The sequence below is a fragment of the Culex quinquefasciatus genome, chromosome 2 (genome assembly GCF_015732765.1).
Source record: "Culex quinquefasciatus strain JHB chromosome 2, VPISU_Cqui_1.0_pri_paternal, whole genome shotgun sequence".
Classification (NCBI taxonomy): domain Eukaryota; kingdom Metazoa; phylum Arthropoda; class Insecta; order Diptera; family Culicidae; genus Culex; species Culex quinquefasciatus.
The window spans coordinates 156,502-184,275 of NC_051862.1; the positions used below are offsets into that span (position 1 = coordinate 156,502).

General features: G+C 36.9%; 2 protein-coding genes across 4 annotated transcripts; one reads left to right on the forward strand and one right to left on the reverse strand.

Moving 5' to 3' along the window:
• On the forward strand, positions 1–6,490 carry LOC6040530 (mediator of RNA polymerase II transcription subunit 1). Of its 2 annotated transcripts, XR_005277200.1 has the most exons (6): positions 1–208; positions 473–755; positions 828–961; positions 1,035–1,890; positions 1,949–4,176; positions 4,355–6,490. XR_005277200.1 is itself a non-coding variant. In XM_001849862.2 (2 exons), exons 1-2 carry the CDS (start codon positions 3,324–3,326, stop codon positions 5,818–5,820), a joined length of 2,319 nt encoding a protein of 772 aa, XP_001849914.2. In that variant the 5' UTR covers positions 2,879–3,323; the 3' UTR covers positions 5,821–6,490. The 2 variants fall into 2 exon arrangements, 1 of the variants encoding a protein (XP_001849914.2); XM_001849862.2 differs by lacking the exons at positions 1–208; positions 473–755; positions 828–961; positions 1,035–1,890 and having other exon boundaries at positions 2,879–4,176.
• Positions 6,491–6,623: 133 nt separating this feature from the next.
• On the reverse strand, positions 6,624–14,102 carry LOC6040531. 2 transcript variants are annotated; one of them, XM_038257179.1, is made up of 4 exons: positions 13,819–14,070; positions 8,816–8,870; positions 8,253–8,470; positions 6,624–7,118 (listed from the first exon to the last, which is right to left on the reverse strand). In XM_038257179.1, exons 1-4 carry the CDS (start codon positions 13,949–13,951, stop codon positions 6,931–6,933), a joined length of 594 nt encoding a protein of 197 aa, XP_038113107.1. In that variant the 5' UTR covers positions 13,952–14,070; the 3' UTR covers positions 6,624–6,930. The 2 variants fall into 2 exon arrangements, with proteins under 2 accessions (XP_038113107.1, XP_001849915.1); XM_001849863.2 differs by lacking the exons at positions 6,624–7,118; positions 8,253–8,470; positions 8,816–8,870 and adding an exon at positions 8,929–9,370 and having other exon boundaries at positions 13,819–14,102.
• Between the last annotated feature and the right edge of the window lie 13,672 nt (positions 14,103–27,774).

Sequence of the window (27,774 nt, forward strand, 5' to 3'; positions counted from 1 at the left end):
AATAAGAGCTACCTAAAAAAAGAAGTGAGAGTCGTCAACCATCATGTCATGAATGGCGAACGGAAAAGTGATTTTAGTTTGTTGTCTTCTATTCAGTTGAATATCCGCTTTCGAATAACGATGTGATTAGCTTAACACTTCAAAATGTGGCTTAGTTAATTCTTGAAAATTATCTCGATAATTTGAAGCTCGGAAGTGCAGTTACAGTGTAAGTTCAATCGAATGTGGTGCCAACCAAATGGCAAGCGAAGTGAAAAAAAATCTACATATTTATCCTTTCTAAATAGACATTTAGTTTTTTTCTGCTATTTGATGCCGTGTCTTGGCTATTGTCATACCATTTCTTTATGTTCGAATTCTAATCCCAGAAAAATGTGAAAATTAAAACCGTGTGTTCTCATTTTTAGTTTTTCTTATTATTTTATTATGAGAAGCAAGAATTTCATTATAAAATCTGGATTGATTTTTCAAGGTGTCTACTCACAGAAAACATCATCATAATGTCAACTTCTTCAAGCGGTGTCATGATGCACTCTGCTAACGGGAAGCAACAAAAAATAGAACAAAAAGTTGGAGGACCCACAAAGATGCCGAACTCGACAGGAACAGCTGGTCCAGGCACTGCCGCTGGCATCGGAGATAAACATGAATCGTGGCAGATGGAACTTTTAATGGAGCGGCTACGGAGTAAGGCCAAATCATCGCATTACAAGTCATTTCCAGAAATGTCCAAAACGGTTCGAATGTCTTTGCTGGTACGAAGCGTGAAAAGTTTTGTGTAAGGAAATTGCATTTCTTTTATTCAAAAAAATATATTTTTCTTGTAGGAGAAACGATATGCATTGGATGTCGTGGAAAAATCGAATCTGCAAAAAACATTGGACAGCATGCAGTATTGTATTAAAGTAACTTCACGTCAAGGATTAGTTGAACGATTAGACTGTTTGACAAGGCAACTCGGGTTAGTGCACCTTGCATATTAAAAAAAAAAGCAAAAACGACAGCTAATTATGGAAAAAAAATCTTTATTGTAGACTGAAGCTGAGTGAGGATACGTCAGGTCTTTTTATTTCTTCCGATATGTTCTATCTGGAAATCATTCTTGACCAAAACGGAAAGGTGCAAGATGTAAAGGTTCATCATGAGTGTAAAATGAAGCAACAGAGTTGCAGTGAACTTGTTTCTTGTCTACAACGAGGAGATTTTGTGGATTTTACAACACAGCTGGAAGGTCTTGCTTCGATATACCAATTGAATGCTGAAAAGAAGATCAAACTGAATGCTTTCGTTGCTCTTCAGGCGTTGGAGACTGATTTATATAATCTTTACTCACTGTCAACACAGCATTTCAATGACATTCATTCATTACTTCTAAAGTCGCCCCTTGGTGTTGCTCAAAAGCGAAGAGGTGGTCATGCAATGAAACTATCCTATTTCGTGACACCTTATGACCTGCTCGATCTAGAAGCAAGAATGATGAAACCCCTTAATGTTGATCTAATACTGTCAGAAAAAATTGGATGCAGTGTTGCAGTCAATTTGGAAGCATCAACTGCTAATAAGCTGCAGATTCAACCACTTCTAGTTCAACAAGGAAATTCTCCAGTTTACAGTCCAATAGAAAAGCACAACTCTACTTCGTTACCGGCCACTTTTGTTTTAAAACTTAACAAACCGATGGCCCTAAATGTTAAGATGTTCAAGCAAATTAAAATCATAACGGGCGAAAGCTCAAGTGGAATTATTGATTTAGAAAATTCGTCAAGTTTAATACGATTGATTGTTGAATATGCATCAACCGGTGCAGCTAATAACATCGCTAAGGGACTGTTCGTTACACTGCCTGACCAACATCATTGTTACTACATGAATGAAAACAAAAATCTCGAGGTAATGTGCAATCTTCATGCATACAAGATCATGAACTAATTTCGTTCAATTATTTCAGGGTATCGTTGTAAGCAGCATTCCATTCACCGAGCCACAGCACGTTTCTAAAATATTAGTGTTTTTGCGACAACAAGCGCTGTTCAACCAACTGCTTTCCAGTTGCATTCGAAATAATAGCTCAACCAACACTCGAACCACTGATCATGACCAGCTTTTAGTGTTTGAAGTCACGGCATTATCCTGTCAGTACATCACGATATCACTTGAGCATCCTTTCGACGAATCTTTGGCCATGGTAGAGTTTGACTTGAGAAATTCATTGGCAATACAAGTACGTGTGTTCTGCAACGGTTATGAAAGTGATGAGCGCATCTCGAAACATATATCAATTGTCGTGCAACGTACGATGTCAATTCCAGTTACACTGAGAGCATTGATCAAGATTTGGGAAGAGGACTTTGAAGCCAAATTCAAAGGCAAGCTTAGTTCGAATGCTGGAGGAAATGGATGCATCGATGAAGTAAATTTTAGTTTGCCTATGGGCCCAGATGATGGTGGTGGGAGTGGGCCAGGTGGAGGAGGCGGTGGCAATGGTCTTGGAATGAATGGTCAACACACTACCGGCATTAACGGAAGTGGTTCCAGCCATCAAGAGTTTGTAGATGCTAAGAAGATCAAGTATGAAACCCAAGATCTATCTAAAAAACGACGTGTTGGAGAGGATTTTCGAAACAGCCCAAAGAGTAATAATATGGAAAAATCGCTCAAGAGCGAAGTGAATGTAGCAGATGATGATGATTGTGACGAGTCGAACAACAGTGACTCGTATAACTCTTTGGGTGGAAATCAAACAACAACAACAACACAACATGTATCATCATCGTCAGCATCAAAATCGTCATCGGGAAAACATACTCCCACATCACCGTTTGCATTGGGTATTGGAGAAGACGGATTTCGAAACAAGTTTACAGGAAAATGAACAGTCTTAACTCAAGTCCTGATACGATTCTCAAAAATTCTGAGACAACTGATTGTTTAGAACCCACTAAAGCAATCAATCAGACGTCGGCGTCAAACCCAGAAGACAGTAATTTGACTGTGAGTGTTACGACGATAGAAGTGGGAAAGCAGAACATGTCTTCAAGCTCCGTTCTCAGTAACATAAATTTAGATAAACGACCTGGTATAGAAATTATACCATTATCGACTTCAGCCACCAGTATACCATCTTCAATCACAATAACACCTATACCGGTAGAAAACTGTGCGGGGCCTTCTAAAAATAGCAGTAGTGATAAAAGCTTAGTGGAAGCAGCAGCTCTAGTAGCAGTTCAAACCGCAAGAATAGCGACAGCAAAACTGAATCGGATAGAGCAAAGCTCGAAAAGAAGAAAAAACGAAAGCATGAAGAGCATCAATCTCAACTGCAAATGGGACCACCGCATAAAATTCTATCCAAAAATGTATCTACCGATGGGCCAACATCGCCATCTGGAGGAAGCCGAAGAATTTCTATCTCTCCCGTACCACCAAAAAGTGGTAGCTCATCGAGTCCGAGGCACTCACCAGTGCATCACAGCAGCCCCAAACATCAGGGAAGCTATGGAACTTCGTCGCCAAAACATATTTCCGGTGGTAGTTCTGGTGGTGGAAAGCCAAGCATGTCGGCTCTGAAGTCTGCTGCTAGTGGTGGATCTCCAAATTCTAAATCATCCTCAGGAAGTAGTACAGGCAAAGATGAAGGTTCTGGAGTATTTTCCACGGGAAACACGAGCAAGAGCAGCAGTAGTAGTGGTTCCTCTTCATCTAGGGATCGAGATCGTGACCGCGAACGAAGTGATAAAAAATCCGTCTCTAATCCAAAACTTAAAACACCAGCGGTTAAATTGAAACAGTTAGACTTGGCAACTTGTGGGGCTTCACTAAGTGCTGGAGTGCAACTTGAGCTCATAAATAGTAACAGTAGCGGAGGAAGCAGTACTGGAAGCAGCAGCATAGATTATACTGACAACAGTTTATTTGCGTCATCAGACATGTCCAAAAATTCATCAGTGGCAGCTGCTTCAACGGCCGGCATGCTCCTGTTACAGCAGGCAATGAAGAACCGGAAAAGCTCTCTCAGCGCTGTGATTGATAAGCTCAAATCAGCACAAAGTGGCGATGAAAGCTCATTGATGTTATTGCCCGAACTAGCTCAGCAAGCAGGTTTCACGTTAAAGGAATCATCTGGCTCAAACAAAGTTGCCTCATCATCAAGCGCCAGCCCAACAACTATGGTTTCAAGTGAGTTGACCCATTTTTATCGCAAGTGGTAGATCGGGAGTTCAATCCTCTGCTCAGACCGTCTCCCCTCTGGATTCGATATTCTTCGAGGGTGTTCGATTCAGATTCACTTTTTTTTGACTCCCTGAAAAATACCTTTATTTTAAAATGAATGTAATTATATGTTGTGCTTCCACAGACATCCATGGTCATACTTCCTCATCAGCGTCAGCAACAGGAGCATCCTCATTGACCAACACAGTTGCTGCTTTGGATACTCAGTTGTCGTCAACGACCTCTCCTGTCCATGGAAAAAGCTCCGAATATTTGGTAAAGCCAAGTTCAGATGGAATGAAGTTAACAATCCAAAACAAAAAAGGATCAAAAAGCAGTCTTTCTTCATCATCTACAAACTCAAAAAGTAGCTCAAAGTCTGGTCTAAAGCCGGGAGTATCCAGTGGACCAGGTTCCAAAAAATTACAGAGCTCTCAAAGTTTCAGTGGAAGTTTTTCCTCTGTTTCAAGCAGTAGCAGCAAATCAGGATCATCCACAAAATCATCATTTCAAAAGTCAAACTCCTCCAGTTCACTGTCAAATTCTAGTGGATCGCTCAAATCATCATCGAAGTCTGGGTCAAGTTCTTCTTCGAGTGGTAGTAGCAGCAAGGATAAAGCAAGAAATAGTTCCAAATCATCTTCTTTGATTTCATCTAATGCTATGACCCTTGCATCACAAGCAGCTGCCAATGCAGCTGTAAATGCAAATGCATTGAACGTTATGAAAATGCTCGGAATAACTTCGTCCATTCAAAATATGGAGGGATTCGTCAAAACTTTGGATACCAAATTTCAAATTCCCAAACTATCGGCAAGGTCAGCATCGAGCGGAAATGACTTGGATAAAATTAAAGAATTGAGAGCAGTATCTGCTCCAACTACTCCGCTGCAGAATATGAGTCAATCACCAACTGGAATCAACGACTTTTCTTTGCCTTTCAATAAACTACCAGGAGATGTTTCTCCATTACATTCTGCAATGCTACCAAATGTCATGCAAAAAATGTTTGCCGGACACGACAATGCGATGTTACTTCGAAGATCACCAAATTTAGAGCACCAAGCTAGCAACGATGGATTCCCATCCCAACACGGTAAAGGATCAACGCCACCTACTCCAACAATATCAATTCCACCACCTTTTCCATCACCGGTGGGACTTCAGAGTCATGCAATGGATTTTTCCAACAGCAGCGATTCTATAGACAATAGTAATCTTATGCTTCCACCAACAAGACCAAGCAGCACCATGTCGAACCATAGCTCATCTGACAAACTCATCGATGCTACCGGAGGTAACAACTCCATGGACAGCTTTTCGAGCTCACCTTCAGCACAAGCTATAGCAGCCGCCGCCGCTCAATTCATCAACAAGCTTGATAATACTCAACAACTTGTGGCGGCATTGAAAAATCATCATTTAAACGCTTTGAGCAATGCTGCTGCAGCCGCCGCATGTAGTTCTGTGGGATCTGGATCTGTTACCTCTCCAACATCGGTATCTGTGCACATCATGAAATCTCCTGCTCCGAGCCCACTAGGAATGCCTGGAAATAGCGTTGACGATGATCTAATGGACGATACGCTAGTTCAAATTGGAGGAAAATGACAATATAGCTTCTCTGTCTACTTTTAAGTTTGTAAATATAGGTATCAATCGGTTTGGCTTAGTTCTAATTTTTATTAGTTAATATACATAATTTTAAAACAGGCCATTTTGAATACTGTATATCCTGGCTGCAAACAACATATTCAAAGTTTTGCATAAGTTTGACATACCATGTCAGAAAAAATAAAGTGATGTATACTTCAGTTTTCTGTTTTTGCTTGTCAAGGCAATAGGATGGCGATGAAATGGAAGAAAATAAAAGCTGCATTATTCTTCGAAGAATTAAATGGAAAATTTGTAAAAAAAAAAGCGGTACAATCAATTTAAATCACCATTTTTGCAGTATGCGCGGTAATTCAAAACTTAAAAAAGTCTGAAAGTGTCTTCTATTATTTTTCTCAGCAACAAACATGTTTTAGGTATTATAAATTAACGTTTTGGAAGATTCATTGTTTTGAAAAACATAAGCCAAGATAAAGAAGCGTAGCAAAACAATAAGTCTAAAATTGATTGTTACATTTTTTTTTCGATTCAGCAAACGTAATTCTTAATTGAGATTAAAAAAAGCTTAAAATATAAGTTAATAAACAGTAAAAAAATAACATTGTAGGATCAAAAAAATATATTTAATTTCTGAAACACCTAATAAAGACCACAATTTAGAAAAATATTTTATTTTGTCTCTTTTTTCGAACTCACAACTTTGTGCTAAACCGGACCCAAGCAAAAAAAAAACCCTCAGTTTTTTTGAATATTTAAATACGCAATTCTTCAAAACATTTTAGGCGGAAAAAAACTTTTGCTTGTGTTTAATTTACTCATTTTATTAATTTGTTTAGTTTACAGAAGAAGTAACCTTCTTTGAATTCTAGCATAAACAATCTCTAAACTATCTTGTTTAATTCATCCAGTGGATATAATTTACCTGTAAAGTACAATAGTCTTGCACAGTAATTTACTTCTGAAATGGAGTCCTAGCTGATGTTACTTGAAACAGTAGCCTAATTGATTGTATTACGTCTCTCCTTACAAAGACGTATTTGCGTCTATGAATGTATTTCTTGCCATTTCCTTTTTTTAACTTTTTGATCAACATATCAAAATTATCTTTTACTGCGAATATTCATTGATAACGGCCATTTCATCACCCAGGCTGCTAGCTTGCTTAACAGGTCCCCCTAATTCTTCAACTTCTCGAAAAGGACGTTTGTTAAATTTTCCGTACCGATCAATCTCATCGAAGTTTCGTTTCACGTAGTCCACCATATTTCTGTCATGATTCAGCCGTGAGTTGAAGCCTAAGGAACAGAATATGTTAAATGTATATGGGTCATTCCAGGTCAACTGAGTACACTTTTGGACTCGACCTTCACCGATTTGGACCAAACTTGGCGGGAACGTTTATCTATCGATAGTTAACAGCAATCCCAAGTTTGGTGCTGATTGGACCATCCCTCTATTTTTGGCACCGCCCTCTTTTTTGGCGATTTTCTAAAAAACTTTTTTTTCTTTTAATCATAACTTTGCAACTATTTGAGCAAAAGACTTTCTACAGGTTGCATTTTATAGAAAATTGTCCAAGGAATTCGATAAAAATAAAATGTTAACCCTTAAATGACCACTAATATTACATTTTAACGTTTTAAGTATAAAAATTCAGTTTTGACCAATTGCTTATATTTTTATTTTTTTTTTATCGCCATCGTGTTCCCCGGACAATTTTACATAATAATCAATATAGACTTCAAACTAAAATGAACTAATGGCGAGATACAGCGATTTTACTGAAAAAAGTTTGATTTTGCACTGCACTCTGTCCTATGAATTCAAATCCGAAATAAGTTTCGCACATATAAAAACCGAATTATGCGAGATTCATTCCTTTTTGTTGAAAAGTACACCATGAACTTCCGAGTGCTGCGCAAAATCAAACTTTTTTCAGTAAAATCGCTGTATCTCGTCAATAGTTCATTTTAGTTTGAAGTCTACATTGATTATAATGTAAAATTGTCCGGGGAACACGATGGTGATAAAATAAAACAAATAAAAATATAAGCAATTGGTCAAAACTGAATTTTTATACTTAAAACGATAAAATATAATATAAGTGGGCATTTAAGGGTTAAAATTTTATTTTTATCGAATTCCTTGGACAATTTTCTATAAAATGCAACCTGTAGAAAGTCTCTTGCTAAAATAGTTGCAAAGTTATGATTAAAAGAAAAAAAAGTTTTTTAGAAAATCGCCAAAAAAGAGGGCGGTGCCAAAAATAGAGGGATGGTCCAATCACCACCAAACTTGGGATTTCTGTTAACTATCGGTAGATAAACGTTCCCTCCAAGTTTGGTCCAAATCGGTGAAGGTCGAGTCCAAAAGTGTACTCAGTTGACCTGGAATGACCCATATATTTGTACTAATGCATCATAACTTACCAGCCCATCGATCAATTTCATCAAAGTTACGCTTAACTTGACTTACTTTATCAAATTGATCCATAAAGTCAATGTTTCTTTTACCGCTAAACTTTGAGTATCTATCGATTTCATCAAAATTACGCTTATCATACATCGGAGCCAATCCACGTGCATAATAGTTGTATAGCAATGTGCGACGGTCTGAGTTATTCAATGAGCGTTTAGGTTTTGGCGAGCTTTACAATTAGAGAGAAGAAAAAATCACAATTTAGTTAGTCTTATTTCAATCGAAACAAGGCCTAACGATGATAAATAATTTTGAAAAACAGAAAAGGATAGAACCATACTTATAGAGATACTTTAAAATATTTCAATACTTTTCATAAAAATACAAAATAAGCCTTTTTTATTGAGAACTTTTATCAAATTTTTAGTACCTTATCATGAGGCAATTTTTCAAAGTTTTCGTTTGAACTCAGAAAAAAATAAAATATTATGTGTCATTACTTTTTTTAAATCAATATTAACAACAAAATGTACAAAAAAACGCATTGAATTTTATTATCATTATATCTATTTACCTTACTTCTTTTTCACCATATTGATTCTTCAGATTTGATTGAGTATTCGGAAAAGCTAAATTAATAAAATAGATTAATGCTATTTTTCACATAACTGAATGAAACAAAATATGTAAGATTTTTCTTTTTTATTCATTGAGGGTACGAAATATATGAATTGTATGATAATTATTCATAACGTTCATTTGTCTCCTCTCACACTACACCGTGTACGTTTTATTTCACTTATGCCATCCCGAAAAGGATGATTTACTCTGTTTGTTTATAATAGAAACTCATTCACAACCTTTGGACTCACTGAAAAATAGCAGACAAAATAATTATGAATGATAGCAGCTTAGAATTGACACGCATTCCAGTTCTCAAAATCCGATTAAAATTATTTTTTCAATAGGTTTCCGCCTCCAATCGAGTCCAGGGACCGTTTCAGTAAATTTCCTCCCCCAATTGAATCCAGCGAGCGTTGGTTTCGGCCGAACGTGTTTGGACGAATTACTTCAGCCAGACTCAGTGGTACTCCTTCATTGAGCAACACTCGGTTGAAGTACAGGTACTCTGGAGAATCGTCGTAGAGTAGAATTCAAAGTAGAAATTAATCTTTAAGGTATTTAAAGCATGTCGATCTCCAAGTGAATGATTCAATGACACAGATATCACAAAACATGATGAGACAATCACATAACACGAAACAGTAATTTTGGTACATAAAAATATTAATATACCGATGATGACTTTTTTAAATTCTGATGTCTTAAAAAATCTTACCAGTAAAATGCAAATACCATCACTATCATTTTTATTACTTTATAATTCAATATTGTTTCATATTTAGAATTCAAAACATTCAAATTTTAATTTTAAATGTACTGAAGCTTCTTTGAAGGCACTGCACTTTGCCTGTTTCGTGCATATGTTTATGCAGTTGAAACTGAAAGTGCATAAGTAACCGGCTGCCAAGAAAATATGTATGTACATGAAAACAACATCAAACAGCACAGCTTGATTCTTTCTAGCATTGAAACCTGCCATAGGTCGATAAACGTGAACGAAGAAAGAAATTGAAGAAATAACAACTAGCCGATCTGCACCAAATGTCCTTTATTGATCCCTTTTACGTATCGTTCACACGGACAATGCTGGCTGTATCCTTAATTAGCATGAAAAAATATTTGGGCCTGGGAAGGTGCTGGGAAATTCCGCAACATGCCAGACATTCTACCGTTTCTACTTTAATCAGTCAATTTTGACATCAAGTCTCGAAACATCTCCCTGTTAAAAAGGAGCTGATGAACATAATGATGCCAACAGATACAATGTCCGTTGTGAAAAGAAAAAGTTTTACCCTAAACCTTGCGCAGCTATACAAACACACACAGCATCTTCAACAGATGGTGTCGTAATTTCTTAAGCAACTTTTTGACTTTTTTATCACAAATACCTTCGCTAAGGTAAAAACAATGTTTTCGCACGCTTTTAGACCTGCCGTTAAGTTGAGCCATCGTAAAATATTACGTTTGAAGGTCCCATCCTCGATATTATGCGGCACTTAATAGATTACAATTTTTATTTTATGGTATCAAGGGTAAAACGAGCCACAATTTATGTGGTTGGTAGCCAACGAAAGTGGTGGGCAAATCTAGTTATTAGTTCCTGGTGTATGCAAGATAGGGTGATAGGCACCCGCCCAACCGCTACCCCCTACTTCTTCCGTTTTAATATTTATTTTTATAATGTTGCAAATTTATGCTTAGTAGCAAAAGTGACAAAGAATTGAACATTTTAAAGATGATTTTACTTTGGCAATCTTTATACTTTGAGATGAATCTCCGAAAGTATTATTGGTATAGTTTGGTCTTATAATGAACATTAAAGGTGAAAAATGACTGTAACTGTTGTTAAACTGAGTGGATTCATTTGCATGCTTATTTTGCTATATTACTTTTAAGAACACTGTATCACTTGTTCAACAACATTTAAATGTAAGAAGATCTCACTAAAACAATGCATTCGCAAATTTGTCAAACATTTCAACAAAAATCCGCTCAATGTTGTTCTGCTTCATTTGTAACAAGATACAAAATACTTTTCTTTTCTCTGTACCTATGTTGGAAGCTTGACAAACATCAGGAAGATCAATCATCTCAGTTTCAAGACTGTGTTTCTCAGCTTTTCTTCTGCTTACCTCTGGAGGGTAAATTCGCAATTATAATGTTTTTCTATGTTTGCATTTACATTCCTAACCCAATCCCTAACAAGCACGCTGCTTTTGGCGTGTAATATCTCAAGAAGATAGTACTGCTTTTGAAAGTGGTTTAATTTTAATATTCAAGCACAATTATGCATGCTGTTCTGTACTGCAATTTTCCAAGATGTTAATAATTCATCAAATAATGCATGTTGAGAAAATGTATCGTTGGGGTTTTGAATGTTTTTCTGCTTCTGTCCTACTTTATCCATTAGAAATTCAAGATTAAAATGGACTTGTGGAGGTTTTTCGTGCAAAGATCAAATACACCAAATTTTCCGTCCTGATTCAGAAGGATTCAAATACACCCAAAAAAAAAGATATATTGGACCTTTAAAAAAAGAGCAGTTCTCTCAGATTTCGGTCATTCGTTTTTTTTTTTTGTATATTTTAATCCAACTGAAACTTTTTTGGAGCCGTCGGTATGTCCAAAGAAGCCATTTTGCATCATTAGTTTGTCCATATAATTTTCCATACAAATTTGACAGCTGTCCATACAAAAATGATGTATGAAAATTCAAAAATCTCTATCTTTTGAAGGATTTTTTTTATGGACACCAAGTCTTTGGCAAAGTTGTAGGTATGGATACGGACTACATTGAAAAAAAATGATACATGGTAAAAACAATTTGGTGATTTTTTATTTAACTTTTTGTCACTAAAACATGATTTGCAAAAAAAAACACTATTTTTATTTTTTTATTTTTTGATATGTTTTAGAGGACATCAAATGCCAACTTTTCAGATATTTCCAGAATGGGCAAAACATCTTTGAGCGAGTTCTAAATTTTTAAATCAATACTTATTTTTACAAAAAATAAAAAAATTGGTCGCAAAATTTTTTCAACTTCATTATTCGATGTAAAATCAAATTTGCAATCAAAAAGTACTGTATTGAAATTTTGAAGTTTTCAAGTTAAATCTATTTTTAGGTGACTTTTTTGAAAATAGTCACAGTTTTTCTTTTTTTTTATTAGTGCACATGTTTGCCCACTTTTGGAAAAAATATTTTTGAAAAGCTGAGAAAATTCTTTATATTTTGCTTTATTGAACTTTGTTGATACGACCCTTAGTTGCTGAGATATTGCCAGGCAAAGGTTTAAAAACAGGAATATTGATGTTTTCTAAGTCTCACCAAAACAACACACCATTTTCTAATGTCGATATCTCAGCAACAAATGGTCCGATTTACAATGTTAAAATATGAAACATTCGTGAATTTTTCCAATCTTTTCGAAAAAAATATTTTCAAAACTTTTAAACAATGACTAACATTTAAAAGGGCGTAATATTTCAGTTTTATTTAAAAATACAAAAATTTAAATGCAAGAAAAAATACCGATTTCGTAGAGAGTTGCTCAAAACTCAAGAATTTAAAATTATATCAACAGATGGATATGCATGCCGCTTTAGGGTAAAACTGATTTTCTGAAATGATTAATTTTAATGAAATTTGGTTTCCTCATAAAAAATAAGTTCGATTTCCTATATTTAGAAACTGTTAACGTGACGATTTCCATAACTAAAATCATGTTCGAAAATATAAATTTGCTTCACTGACATAGACATACCAAGGTGTACTATTGTTGTGACAATTCTGTTGTCAAAATATCATACTCATTTAAAAATAGAATGTTCTCAGGACATTAATGATCACATCATAGGATTATATACATTTTCAATATTGAGAAATATATTAGATTTTGAGTAAATTGTGTATTTAATCAATTAATTATTTAATTAAATAAACTTTTATAATTATATTTAAAATTTTTAGTCAGTTATACAATATTTAAGCAACACACTATTTATAAATAAAATTAAGACAGCTGCGAAATAAACTATTTTTATTTTTTCGTGGAGATCAATTAAATAACTCATAAAGTCTATAAATTCAAACATTTGTCCGAGATACATTCAGTCACAGATGAACTTTCAGATTGATGTTTCCTCAGTGCAGCTAGGTTTTATGGATCGTTCGCAAATAATGTTCTTTAATTTCTGAATTCAGGTTTTAAGGCTATAACAAACTATCGAAACTCTCTCTCTTTCTCTATCTCCTTCTTCTTCTTGAAACACACGATTGGTGTTATTTTTGAACGACCCCTTGTACACTTAATGATGGAACGTGTCGCCTGCTAAATGACTGTGCTGCATGTATTTCCAGTTAATCAAATGATGTCACAGGCTCCTTATTGCTTTTGTCGGTAACGTCAAGCCTTTATTTTGTAATTTCGACCAAGTTCAACACAACCGAATTTAAAAAAAATCGTTTTTTTCTTACAATAGTTCATTAGAAATCCAACATAAAATATCTGCAAAAGACATTGATCCGGAAACAAATTTCAACGGGATTTGGCTCTGCTACTGAATGTCCCATCGTCTCAAACAGAAACCGCCGTGTCGGCCAATGGGACGGAAATTAAAAAAGGCACATTTTTTGTCGGTCTCTGAGATTCCTTTGTGAAAACATACGGACGGTTGTCTCGGGAAAGTGGGTGATTATGCTCTTCACTGTTGCCTGTGGTCATTTTGCAGTCGTGATTACACGTGAGTTCACTTGACAGTTGGTAGGTCACAGGAAGATTGCTTACGTACACTCAAGTCGTTACTTTTTTTTTTGCACGTTTCCTTTTCACAAAACCTAATTCTTACTAGAACAAAGTGTGTTTAGGAGACATTCACAACTTTCACAAAGACGTACACTTGTGATATGCGATGTGCGACCGTTGCATATTATGAAAAATATTCAATTTACCATCGTTCAACTGTTTCAGTTGTTGCAGTTTGTACATCAAATCCTCAACATCCTGGTCCTTAACTGGAAGTGCACTGGTCCAGTTCAGGCTGGCCAAGAAAACCACAGCACAGACAACGAAGATTTTAGACATGATGTCACTTTGTAAGATTGCTTTTTTTCTTTGTAAGCTTAAAATCACTCTTGCCTAACACAGGAATACCGATGTTTATCGGCCAACGAATGTATCTTGATTGTTGGCCTATCAGCCTGGCAGGATCCTTTTTATACGTTCTCTCTCGAAAGGCCACCAGATAACACTGCTCTCTGGATGATGCTAGCCGCCTGTTGCCGTATGATTGTGGAAGGTGGTTAGCACCGTTTCTTCCTGCCAACCTAATTGCTGAGTAGCTGGCACCACTGCTAAGCACGCGCAAATCAGCAAAGCAGTTTTGAGCAGGAATGAAAATAAGAACAAAAACACTTTCTCCTGACCCGAAAGGATAATAAAAAAAAAAAAACTAGAAAGTGCAGCTCATCAGTGTGCTTTTTTATCAATGAGAAATTGCTGTGATGAGTAGGTACATTAATAATAATTTAATTTGAGCGATAGCTGTTATCACTGATTCAGTAGCAATAATATAATTGTAGAAAATTGCTGCAAACTTGATCAAACATTTTTCAACACATTTAATTTGAACTCCCAAGATTCGCCTTTGACTTGAAATCAAAGTGATCAAAACAAGTTTCATTTGTTTGTGTGATTGCATGTGTAATCTTTCTGAGAAGTTTTTCCTGTGATGCAATTGTGCTAAATATAGTGAAGAAACCAAAATTTTTTGATCAAGAAAAAAAATCACCAAAGGCTATCCGCTTGATTTTTATTCTCTTTAATAATTAGTATCAGTAATTTCTCAAACGAAACAACTCCCCTCTTATAATTTGAATTATTTTGCACCGTGTTCATTAGACTGCAGCGTAGGCTGGATCAAATCAAACATTTTAGCTATTATAGCCATTAGGAGTGGCCGCGTCATTAATATATCAATTAGGGGGGATCGTTATAATGTGATGATATGGTAACATATTGTTAACATTCGTCCATTGTCATAAAGACCTGAAAGCATGTGTTGTTTTTTTTTTTTCGGCGATAGCCCTTTTGTATTAAGTAGTTATACGGCGCAGCACTTGCTCAATCAATCCACTTGAGTTTTAAAACGGCATTTTTATCATCACCTCATCTTTGTGTTTGCTATTCACTTCAGGGGGTGCGAAAAAATATTGAATTTTCTGATAATTTGAATACCATTTCGTTTGTTAAAATAAGAGACAATCTGAATATACTTGGTCCTGAAACAGTCTAGATGATTAAAGGCAATTTTAAGTTCATTCAAACATCAATGGACAATTTTAAAATAAAAATGAAGAAAACAAGTATGTAAAACACATACATTTTTTTATCACATTATTTCGATTGTACATCTTTGATTCGCACGTGTTTGCGTGTCCAGAAGAAAAAGACACAAAAGCTCAAACATTCATTTCTTCAGCCAATCTCCATAGTTGAGCAATTGACACGTTCGTACTTTCCATTTATCAGTCTTTAAAGGTGTGAAAGTTACTTTTTTGTTGTTTAACATATTATACATTGCATATTTCAACTACAAAACCATCTCCATAACACAAATCACATATGATATACCAAATGAGAATTAGCTAAATATACTAAGCTGCAATTATTGCACCATGGGTGTCCTGATTGTAGTATACCAGAATCATAATTAGTAATGGCCATCCACAGGCATAATGGGAAGAGTCTCACTGTGATCGTGATTAATTTTGTCTTGACATCCACATTCAAATTGGATTTGAATTTGGTTTGAGTAATGGGGGAATATATGGAGGAACTTTCGATTTTTTTTTGTAAAAAAATTTTGTCGAAATTTTTTTTAGGTTAGGTTTTGTTCTACGATCTAAGACCATATTCGGATTCAGGAGATAATTTTCGACCTTAGTACGACCTACCTGGAGGTCCCGAAAAGTCAAAATAGTCTCGAAAACCGAGTGAGAAATCTGAGGTCTGAGATGGAAAACAGCATTTTTGCAATTCCGTCGTGAAACTACTTACTTTTCCTGTCATTCTTGAACGACGAAATAGCCTACTTTTCTGTACCAAAAATAACAGAATCGAATAGCAACACTTTTCAAAATAAATGCTGAAAAGTTCTACTTTTCAGCACTCAAATGGGTGCTGAAAAGTTGAACTTTTCAGCACTTGTTTCGAAAAGTAACACTTTTCAACATTTTTTGATTTAAACGATTTATTGACAAAATACATGAAAATTTGACATAAAATTTAACTCAGTGTGTGTTTTTTGGAATTTCAAAAAATGTTGCATGGAACTCGTTGCAAAACTTGATTTTTTCAGCACTCTTCGTATTTATCCAACTCGGTGAAACTCGTTGGATAAATGTACGACTCGTGCTGCAAAAAATCCCCTTTTTGCAACTTGTTGCATAAACTACTATTTTGAGGGCGATGCAGATGTTTGCTAGTCTTGGGATGTTCTAAACTTTTGTTCGCAAGCGATATAGTAGTTTATGTAACAAGTTGCAAGTAGAAGACTTTGCAAATAGTAGTTTATGCAACAAGTTGCAAAAATATGATTGTTCAGCACGAGTCGTACATTTATCCAACGAGGTTAACCGCGTTGGATAAATACGAAGAGTGCTGAAAAAACAAGTTTTGCAACGAGTTCTATACAACATTTTTCGCAATTCCGAAAAACACTCATTGAGTGAAATTTTAAGTCAAATTTTCATGTATTTTGTCAATAAATCGATTAAATCAAAACAATTTTGAAAAGTGAAATTTTTCAGCACCCATTTCAGCAGAACTTTTCAGCATTTATTTTGAAAAGTGTTGCTATTCGATTCTGTTATTTTTTGTACAGAAAAGTAGGCTATTTCGTCGTTCAAGAATGACAGGAAAAGTAAGTAGTTCCACGACGGAATTGCAAAAAAGTAGCTTACAACATTTTTTGCAATTCCGAAAAATGCTTTTTGAATGGAACTTCATGTCAAATATTGCAAAATGTGACTTTTCGATTACAGTGCTGAAAGCTAAAGGTATCATTCTGTTATTTATTAATGGTAAATAAAAGTAGGCAGTTTCGTCGTATTTTTAAATGAGCTGAAACATACTAAACCCTCTACTAGCCATTATTTTTTTTCGAAAATTTTTATTTTTCCCTTGGTCATTTTTTGCAACTTTTGTTCTACGAAAAACTTTACTTCTCTTGTGTCATGTTTTTCTTGTTTTATTTTTAGTATTTTAATTTGCATTTATCTTGTTTACTTTGTGTTTGTTTTTGGAAGTATTTGACCCATTCTACCACCTCATATCATTACATTTTGCCTATCTATTTTTTCATGTTTTTACAATCACGTTTTTCACATTTTCTGCTATTTAATGGCATCATCAATATTTAAATTGTAAAAAAGATGTAGGTGCATAGTCAGGAACACTACAAAAATTACTGCATACTTTTCTTTTACCTCAAATATAGGAAATTTTAGTAAAAAAAACTGCCAAAGTTGACCCCTTAAAAAAATACATTTTTAAAAACATTGTCAAAGTTATGTGAAACAAGTCAAACCTCTAACTCTTAAATTTTCTCCAATTTTAAGAGTTCTTCTTTCCAATGCTTTTTAAAGATCAAAAATTTGTTGAAAATGGATTTTTGGCGAATTTTTAGATCGAAGCCCGCCTAGAGGAGGGATTGGATTGTAGAGGGTTAATATTATCAATGCAGGAAAATGCTTTCAAGTTGTTTAAGTCAGTAAGAATTCTATATTCATTAAACATTTTAAGTTTTTGAAAATATATATTTTTGTCCCCTGATTGTTCCATCCGATTTTGAAAAGGTGGCGTCACAAACTTAAAAAATATTTAAAACGGCCAAATGCAATGGGTTCTTACAGGGGTGCCGACTTCGGAGGGGGACACGAGACCTTTTGATATTTACGATATTTTCCTGCTTCTTACTTTTCCCACCCACTGAAAGCATGGGGTTTCCTCCGTCCCCAAACTCACTTCTCACAGCTTTGATCGCGCGGAGCCTCCATAATTTTGCGCGTATGCGGTGTCATCGGCAAACCAATAAACATATACAGACACACTTTTAATCACTTCACTCTCGCCGACGATCTTCGAGAGTAATAACGGAACAGCACCAACACAAACACTTCTCTTCTTGCAAAAGGCCTCGGCTTGGCAAAAGTGAGAAAAAAAACAAGGCCGCTTTGAGAATGACCAATCTTCGACCAATTCAAACACTGAATTATAGAATTTTTCACAAGAATTCCCGGAAAATTTCTTCTAAATGGCCATTGAACAACACACATCATCAATTTAGAAACGACGCGTAACTTTTTTCACGGCTTAAACCAACTCTCTCTTCTTCGGATGGTTTCCGAGAGCAGGTTCAAATTGTTTTAACATTTGCCGGGAGAGTCAAACATTTAATGGCTTCGTGCACCATTCAGTGGGCCATGGACAATCACCACCCAGTCGCTGTACCAGTTCCAATTGGAAATTCTAGCATGAATTTTCGAATCATTTTTGCAAGATTCTGGTAGAAAAAGCTGAAATGTTTCCAAAGTGTTATATTTTGGCAGATATTGAAAAGCTTAGCTTAAAAGCTTTTCTGGGCAAGCGCTGTCCTGGCATGAAATATTTCTTTGAAATGTTTCCAAAGTGGTGTATTATGGCAGATGTTGCGAAAGGTGAGATAAAAAGCTTACCTGAACGTGTCAAAGTTTTTTTTATAGCACATCGAATATACTACATTTCTTCAGATAGGGGAAATGTTCCAATGTTAACATTTGTATATTCACCAATGCATAATAGGACATTAATAGTCAGGACCCGGTGCCTGCGATTCCCGTTACAGTTTATATGGGATTCCAATAAGAATAAATCAGAAAAATCAGGCATCGGGTCCTGAAATACGTTATGCTTCAGGGGGTGGGGAGTTTGAGCGAGTGTGACAGCCATGTTAAAAGCTAAGAGGGCTAAAGTATAGCGTCACAAAAAAGGAAGAGATCAGATAATGTTTGCTGATTATTACCGTACGTACTATATTGAGGACGTTATTGATTATGAAAAATAATGAAAAAAATGATCGAACAAATTTGTTGGCCAAAATTTAAAAATTAAGATGGGAATACAATTTTTTTTATATTTTAACAACCGTATTTTCCTGTTTTCATAATAAAATATATTTCAGTACTTACTGTTAAGGACATCATAATCGCCTATGGGAATGAGAAAAAAAAAGTTTAGTAGTATCATTTAGTATCACGAAACGGTTTTAAAGCAATTGAATAATTTGAAATTATGAATATTACGTCTCGCTCTTTAATAAGAACACATGTGTTGATAATTATCAAGAATTGCAAACAGTTCAATAATTTGATTTGTGGCTCTTGATTTATATGATAAACAATATCTCTGAATCGTTTAAAAACTTTTTTCAAAGTTTTTTCAAGTTTTAGTTGCAAATCAAGCGCAAAGTGTCATGAAGTATCTTCATGAAACTTTCAGAAGTGATAGCAATTAAAAGAAACGATTTTAAAAAAGCCATACCTTTGGCTAATTTTACACGTAAAATATGAGATTAAAAAATACTCATAATCCATTCAAATTTTAGAAGAAAACACGCAGCGTGAATGACAAAAACTGACTTCGCTGCATTCTGAAGCCACTTAGATAGTGTTAAATTCAAATTCTTCTAATCGATTTTTTTCAGAGTCTTCTGCATAGTTGTTGCCATAGTTTTGGAACATTTAGCATAAGCATAATCATAAGCATAGGTGCCCACACGCAGTTGCTACTCCGTTGCCATAGTTTTTAAACATTTGAAAAAAAAAGTAAAAGTAATAATAACTTTATCTTTAAAAAGTAATAAAATATCAATGTTGAAAAAATAAAGTTTATAAACAAAAAAAAAATAAAAAAAAATCAATTGCTCCATAAATCAAGATGACGCCTGCATGCGGCAGTCAATTTAAACAATAAATATTCAGCTATATTTTTTTCGTTGACGTGCTTAAAAACAATTCAGAATGATTATATTTAGTGAGTAAGGGTGGGTCGATAACGTTTCCTGTCGTTGCAATGTCTAGAACCCCCTCCACATCAACTTCCGAACTGTCTGGAACCTAGGGTTCAACGCAAGTGTTCTGACTGGGCACCTGTATGTTTGATGAACTATATTCCCCGGGTTGGTTGGTCTGGGGATATAAATGGTGAAGCAAAAGTTCATCACTTCCCCTAGGATTTCCCGGTTCCACAGAATGTTTTTATGCTACTGGTTCAGCTTCCATGTACAATCAACCGTGCCGTCACTGAACTCACGCCAGAACGACAAGGTAAATAGCTTGACATATTTTACTGTAGTTGTACCTTTATCGTCACTGCAATAGATGGAAGAAATTTTTTTTTTGACACATACCCATTCCATGCTGTCTGCAACTTCCTATATAATTATGAGTATTCTCTAGAAAATTCGGCACTCAATTTTCACATTGCTTTCAAAAGGGTCGAACAATGCTGATACAATGTATGCGTGCTATAAATATTTTGAACGATCTATGACTCAATGACTCAATAAGTTTTTTAAAGATATAAAAACATTCAAAAAACGAAAATATTTTGTGACTAATTTGATTTATGCTTCTTGAAATTTGTTGTACAAAGTGACAAATTGTTACTAACTTCTTGTTATTTATATCAATAATTTAAAAATGTATATTATCGTAAAACTCACCAAACGCACAGCGCCTGAAAATATGAGAAAGTAGTGCAATTCCCCTACCACCCCAAATAGACTCGAAAATCGTACCATTTCCCTAACCCTACAATTCCTTTTATTTCGAATCTGGGCTAGGAATTTTGCAGACAGTCTCGTTTACGCAGGCGTCAGTTTGTATATTTCCAATTGCAAGGTCGGCGAACGCAAGTATATAACATAAATGTTGCGGAAATATACTTGTCGGCGAAAGGACTCCCGTGCCCGATCGACCTATCTTCTGCCACCCACCCTAAACCAACCAACAACACAATATGTACACAAACCACCCTCGTTTGCTGCCTTGTAGACTGAACTTGGTGCGGTGCACTCTCACTGCCACTGCCATCGTTAGGGACGCCGTTGCTGCAAGTGGTTGGAGGTTTTTTTTTTGTCCAGGGTGAAACCAGCGAAAATTGTGTAAATAAAAGGGAGAGCCTTGGAGTGTGGGGGTCTGTCTGCTGCACCCATCCTACCGGGCGCATTTCGCTGCTTCAAACCATCGAATAAGAGGGTTTTACCTTCAACAGCAGTACACAATTCTCTAGAAAAGTCAAAGCCAGAATCGGCTGATGGACTGAGATTTTTTGTTTGCGAAAGGGTCGATTTTCGTTAAACGTATACTTTTGCTTGTGTCCTTAACTACTGTCTTAATGTTGCTTGTTTTAACTAAATTTTGTGAGTTATTTAATTTTGAAATGCGACATGATACCACACTCAAAAAATGAGTTCGCGGTAACGTGAACAGAGTTCATGCCAGCGAGAACCAGAAAGAAACTGTTTAACTTTCATAGTGCAATTTTGAACCATGAACCATGTTTACGTTTACGCGAACTCATTTTTGCGTGCACCTTATTGGGAAAGTCTCATATAATTTAGAATTGACACAACTGTTAATATTGGAACTTGGTACGAAACATGTAATATTTAATGCAAAATCGCTAGTTTTAGTATTTTGATTGGACAAGATTATTGAACAAAGTAACAACTAGGTACACATTTAAAAAATGTTTTTTTTAATGTAAATACTTTACAGTATCCACCAATATGATTTACTAGTCCTAACAACTAAACATAAAAATCAATATTTTTTCTATTATAGTAATGTGTGCTAAAGCTAAATCTAGTTCCTAGTTGCAAACTTTCAACTATCCATTGACCTCTCAGCTCATACCAATCAACTTTGTCTGTTTTGTTAACCTTAGATCTTATGTTATTGGTTTTTGTACATCCATGCGACGTGCACATAGGGAAGTTGCTGCCCTCGAAAAGCAACGTAACCAGAAGATGCTGCATCTTCTGTGGTGTGTTCTAGGAAAAAAACATCATCGTCAAAAAGATTCTTGACACAGGGTTTCAATTATTTGAAAGCACCATAAAAATGAGACTGAATTCAACATAAATTTAAAATTCTACTCAATTAATACTTTTCATTGTAATTTCATTGAACACATAATTTGAACATGCAATTCAGGTGCTACCAACATAACAGAGAGTATTTTGAGAGGAGAGCGAGAGAGAGTGATGGCTCCATCATAACTCTACAGAATGGAGAAACCCATCGTAATTCCAGAGAAATCGCATGGAAAACAGGTTCACTCACTCATACATCTACACCTCTATGGTTGCGAATTCTCTGCCCAGAACGCGCTTATGTTGTATTTGTATACAGCATAAAACCCACACACTCGCACTCGTCCAACTTGGCCCTTCCAAGGTCAATAGACTTTTCTCCTGCTCTCATTATTCGTGGCAACCGGCGGCGTGTTTTCCATGGCGCACTTTGTTCGTATTTGTGCGACGTTTTTGTTTTAATTTATCGATTTTCTCGTCCCCCCTCAACACTCAGTGGTTCAGGCCAAGAAGATTGAAACATTGTGCTGTGTGTTGTCGGAAAAGCCTGTCTGCTCTGCACAGTGTGATTATTAAATAGGCTGAAGTCTGCTGCAATCCAGGGGCATCGTGTCCGTGTGTCTGTGTGTAGCATAGACTGAAAAGCGCCTGGTTTCCTCTTTCCTGGAGTTCATTGGAAGGCTCCCATGTTGCACATAGGTGATGTGTTCTGCTTAAAATTCTGTTCCACGTCCCCCTGTTATGTGGAAACGGTTGACGACGTATTTGCAACTCACCCTCCCGTATATCCTTATCTCCCATGCCAATGAGGACTTGTCGTCCGATGATGATGCTTTGCAGACACATAAAGGACGACGCCTTGGCTATTTTTTGGGTTACTGAAAATACAAGCGCTTCTGGTTCAGGATAGCATTTTCCGGAAAATTCAGCAGACACGCCGGGTCGACAGTATTTTCCACGCGGTTTTCAAACTGCACACGTGTTTATATTTGAAAAGATTTGACTTCTTTAAACATAATCTTCATTTAAGAATTATTTTTTCACAATCGATACGCAGATATTGATTCTAGTAATCTAGGAGTTGTTTTAAGGTCCTGTAAGCTATTGTGTTTTATGGGTACAAACGACCTATTAAAAAACTCTAGATTTGAACTTTGTTGCATTAAAAAATCAAATATTTACATCTAATTGGATATATAGGGCAAAAACTCATTGTTAATATTTATTAATGGGGGTGTGGAGACTTGATCCCCATCGCCCATAGCTCTCTTAGTTTGTCACAAAACTATGAACTTTTTAAAAGGCTTGAACATTCAACTCTAAATTTGGAATCCCACAGCTGAGCAACTCTCTTTACGAAATCGACCGATTTCGACCTTTTTTTTGCATTTTTTGATTTGACTTAAACTTTGTGCGGGGCTTCCACATGACCAAATAAGCTATTTTGCGGCATTGATTCACCCATACAAGTCTCCATACAATTTTGGCTGCTGTCCATACAAAAATGGTATGCAAATATTCAAACAACTGTAACTTGGAGTTAATTTTCTGATCAATTTGGTGTCTGCGGCAAAGTTGTAGGTATTGTTGAGGACTTTTGAGAGAAAAAAATAGGTACACGGAAAAAAAAATTGCAGATTTTTTAATCAACTTTTTTTACACTGAAACTCAATTTCCCAAAACACGTATTTTTTGTTTTTCGAGATTTTTTATATGTTTTAGGGGACCGCAACTTTTGAGCCATAGAGAAACATGGTCAAAAAATCTGCCGCCAAGTTATGAATTTTTGAAAAAATAGTGATTTTTGGAAATAATCGAAGTTTCATGCAAAAACAAATTTGACTTTATTTTTTTGAATTTGCAATCGAAAAGTACTTTACAGATTTTTTGATAAAGGGCTCCGTTTTCAAGATATAGCCACCGAAAGTTTGATTTTAGAGAAATATTTGCAGTTTTTCGATTTTTAAAAATAGTGACCCTGAGTGACCATTTCTAAATTTTTTTTTTTTTGAAGAGTTCAGAAAATTTGCTATAAAATTGTTTAAGAGACATTGAAGATTGGACCTCGGGTTGCTGAGATAAAGCCACTTTAAGAAAAAGAAACACGAAAATTGAAATTTTCTTAATCTCACCAAAACAACCCACCATTTTCTAATGACCATATCTCAGCAACTAATGGTCCGATTTTCAATGTTAATACATGAAACATTTGTGAAATTTTCCGATCTCTTTGAAAAAAAATATTTTAATTTTTTTAAATCAATACTAACATTTTATAAGGGCAAAACATTGAATGTTACGCCCATTTAAAACGCTAGTCTTGATTTAAAAAAATTCAAAATATTTTTTTCGAAAAGATCTCGAAAATCAAAAAATACGTATTTTGGGAAATTGAGTTATAGTAAAAAAAAGTTGATTAAAAAATCTGCAAAACAAATTTCCGTGTACCTATTTTTTCTCAAAAGTCCTCAACAATACCTACAACTTTGCCGAAGAAACCAAATTGATCAGAAAATTCACTCAAAAGTTACAGTTGTTTGAATATTTACATACCATTTTTGTATGGACAGCAGCCAAAATTGTATGGAGACTTGTATGGGTGAACCAATGACGCAAAATAGCTTATTTGGTCATAGGGAAGGCCCCCACAAAGTTTAAGCCAAATCAAAAAATACAAATAAAATCCATTTCCGGTTTTGGTAGGGGAATGCTCAGCTATGTTTGGCTGGCACATTAGGCTTGAGACATTTCATAAGTGTTTTTTTTTTTTTTTTTTTTTTTGAGGGGTCTTATAAACATATGAAACGCAATAGCTTATAGGACCTTTTACAAAAATACTCTAGATATGATCAAAACAGTTCTATGAGTTGTGCCAAAAAAAACATCAGACATGAATTGTTGAAAATTTTGAAGAAACCATTAGCGATACTTGTCTTTTTCGTCTAAATTAGTCTGATGGAAATATTTTTGTAAGTTTTTGGTTTTGGCTCTGGACAAGGTCGAGAGTGGCAAAAAAAAGTAAACAAGCAAGAATTCAACATATAAATGCAAAATGGCATAGAACACAAAAACTCCAAATATTTTTGAATTAATTCAACATGTTAAAAATAATTCTGAACGCAACATCGTGCTGCCTTCTGTTTTTTTACGCGCAAGAGTAAAAAGTGCTGAGCCATCGGCTAGTTTGCAAATATGGGTTGTTTTTAACCTTAAATAAAGATTTATTTTAGGGTTATTAACCATATTATTTTTGCATTAGTTGTATTTCTTGGTCCGATTTTGAAAGAAATAAATGTTTTCAGTGATTATGAATCAATGCTAACAGAAATCAAAGTTATTGAATGTGTTTGAATTATTTTCATACAAAAACTGCTGCTACTCTCCAATTCCGACTCGGAACTCCCACACTTCTCAGATCTTCCTCCACTTGGTCTAACCACCTCGCACGTTGCGCCCCCCTCCGCCGCGTTCCAACTGGCTCCGAATTAAACACCAACTTGACCGGATTGATAGTCTGGTTCGGTTGGCGCGCATCCAGCGCGTCCGGCATTCTTGCGACGTGTCCGGCCCACCGGATTCGGCCAGCCTTGGCGACCTTCCGAATACTTGGCTTGCCGTAGAGTTGCGCCAGCTCGTGGTTCATCCTTCTCCTCCATACAGTGTTCACACGCACGCCGCCAAAGATCGTCCTAAGCACTCGCCGTTCAAAAACTTCAAGCGCTTGCAGGTCCTCCTCGAGCATCGTCCACGTCTCGTGCCCGTAGAGGACGACGGGTCTTATCAGCGTTTCGTACATGGTACACTTTGTACGCCGGGAAAGGTGACCAGACCGTAAGGTCTTGTGGAGTCCGTAGTAGGCACGACTACCGGTGATGATACGCCTCCGAATTTCTCTGCTGCAGTTGTTGTCCGACGTCACCAACGATCCGAGGTACACAAACTCCTCCACAACCTCGAACTCGTCGCCGTCGATCGTCACGCTCGGTCCTATGCGAGTTCTAAGGGACTCGGTTCCTCCTGCCAGCAGATACTTCGTCTTCGCAACATTCACCTTCAATCCAACCTTATCCGCTTCCCGCTTCAATTCGGTGTACCGCCTGGCCACATCCTCGAACGTTCTGCCGACAATGTCCATGTCGTCGGCGTAGCAGATGAACTGGTTGGACCGGTTGATGATCGTGCCCCGCATGTTGAAGCCCGGTGTGAGGTGTGCTGGAAGAAGGTACTACGTATGGCCATGTTTCGGAAGGTAGCGAAATCGATGAGTCGTAGGCCGTTCTCGTTCGTCTGCTGGTGAGCGCTGAACCTCCCAATAACCGGTCTAAACTCCTCCTCCTGGCCGACTTGAGCGTTTAAGTCGCCGATGACAATCTTGACGTCGTGTTTTGGACACTTCCTGTACTCGCGGTCAAGAAGCTCGTAGAAAGCGTCCTTGTCATCGGCGTCGCTTCCATGTGCGGGCTGTGCACGTTGATAATGCTCAGGTTGAAGAATCGGCCCTTGATTCTCAACCGGCACATTCTGTCGTTGACTGGCCACCACCCAATCACGCGCTTCGCCATTTCACCCAGCACGATAAAAGCTGTCCCCAGCTCGTGTGTATCGCCGCCGCTCAATACATAGTATACCCACCGATTTCTCGGTGGTCTTTCCCGTCCAGCACACCTCCTGCAGCGCCACGACTTCGAGACCGCGGACCCGCAATTCGTTGTGAAGAATGCGGTCGCTCCCATCGAAGTTGAGGGACCTGCAGTTCCACGTCCCGAGTTTCCAATCCCTGGATCCCCGAAAATCGGGTCGGCGATTGGATCGGCTCGCATCTGGAGCTCTCTGCACTACGGCGGGTGCGTGTAGCCATCACCAACCCCCTGTCTCGCCGGAGGACCGTCGTGCCGGTACTGTTTAGAGTCCCACGCCGACACAGGGACTTTCAATCAGCCGCCCCTAACCTGGGGTACAGACGCTGTTTCGAGCCGCCCCTAACCTGGGGAACAGACGCTCGAGGGGGGGGGGGGTCCTAACTCTACCTGCTGTAAGCCGCCCCTAACCTGGGGAACAGGCGCTCGAAGAGGGGGGGGGGTTCCAACACCCGCTGAAGCCTGATGGGTCATACTGACCCAAAAATCAAAATTTTCTAAATTATCTTATAATTTTCGTTTGGTCCAAAAAATGTTGCGTCATAAAACTAATAAAGGTATTTTTTTTTTAATTCAGGCCTATAAGACTAAAATCACCACAGTGGCTTACTCGATTAAAAAATCTTCCATTTTACCGAACTGTCGTTTTACCGATTTTACACACTACCAAACGTTTGTTTTGATAGTGCGCGTTAGCGCCGTGTAGAAAGTGACAGTTCGTCACTTTTTAGTTTGACTTTGACCAACCAACGGGGTACAAACCTAAAAGTGTCAAACAAAAAATGACCAACCACCGGGGGTCGAGTGTAGTTACTTTCCCGAGAATTGAATTTTCCCGCACGCTCGGTTCTGGGCAACGGGCATACCGGGTTCAGGGAAGTGGTGTTCGGAGAAATGGCCCTTCGGGGAAATGTCATAGATTCGTATGGACAATTGTTGACGAAGGGGCGGGAGAGGGGGGGGGAGGTTTCGGGTGAGATTTCCAAAAAAGTGCCACGTGGTTTCTGGATGGTCCCTATACACATTTCCCTGTTCGTGTGTGAGACTATGCTTTGTTATTTTAATTAAATTGAGAATTTTGTGACGTTAGTCGATTTACGCAAATAAATCCAACTTAGTTGAAACAGAACATC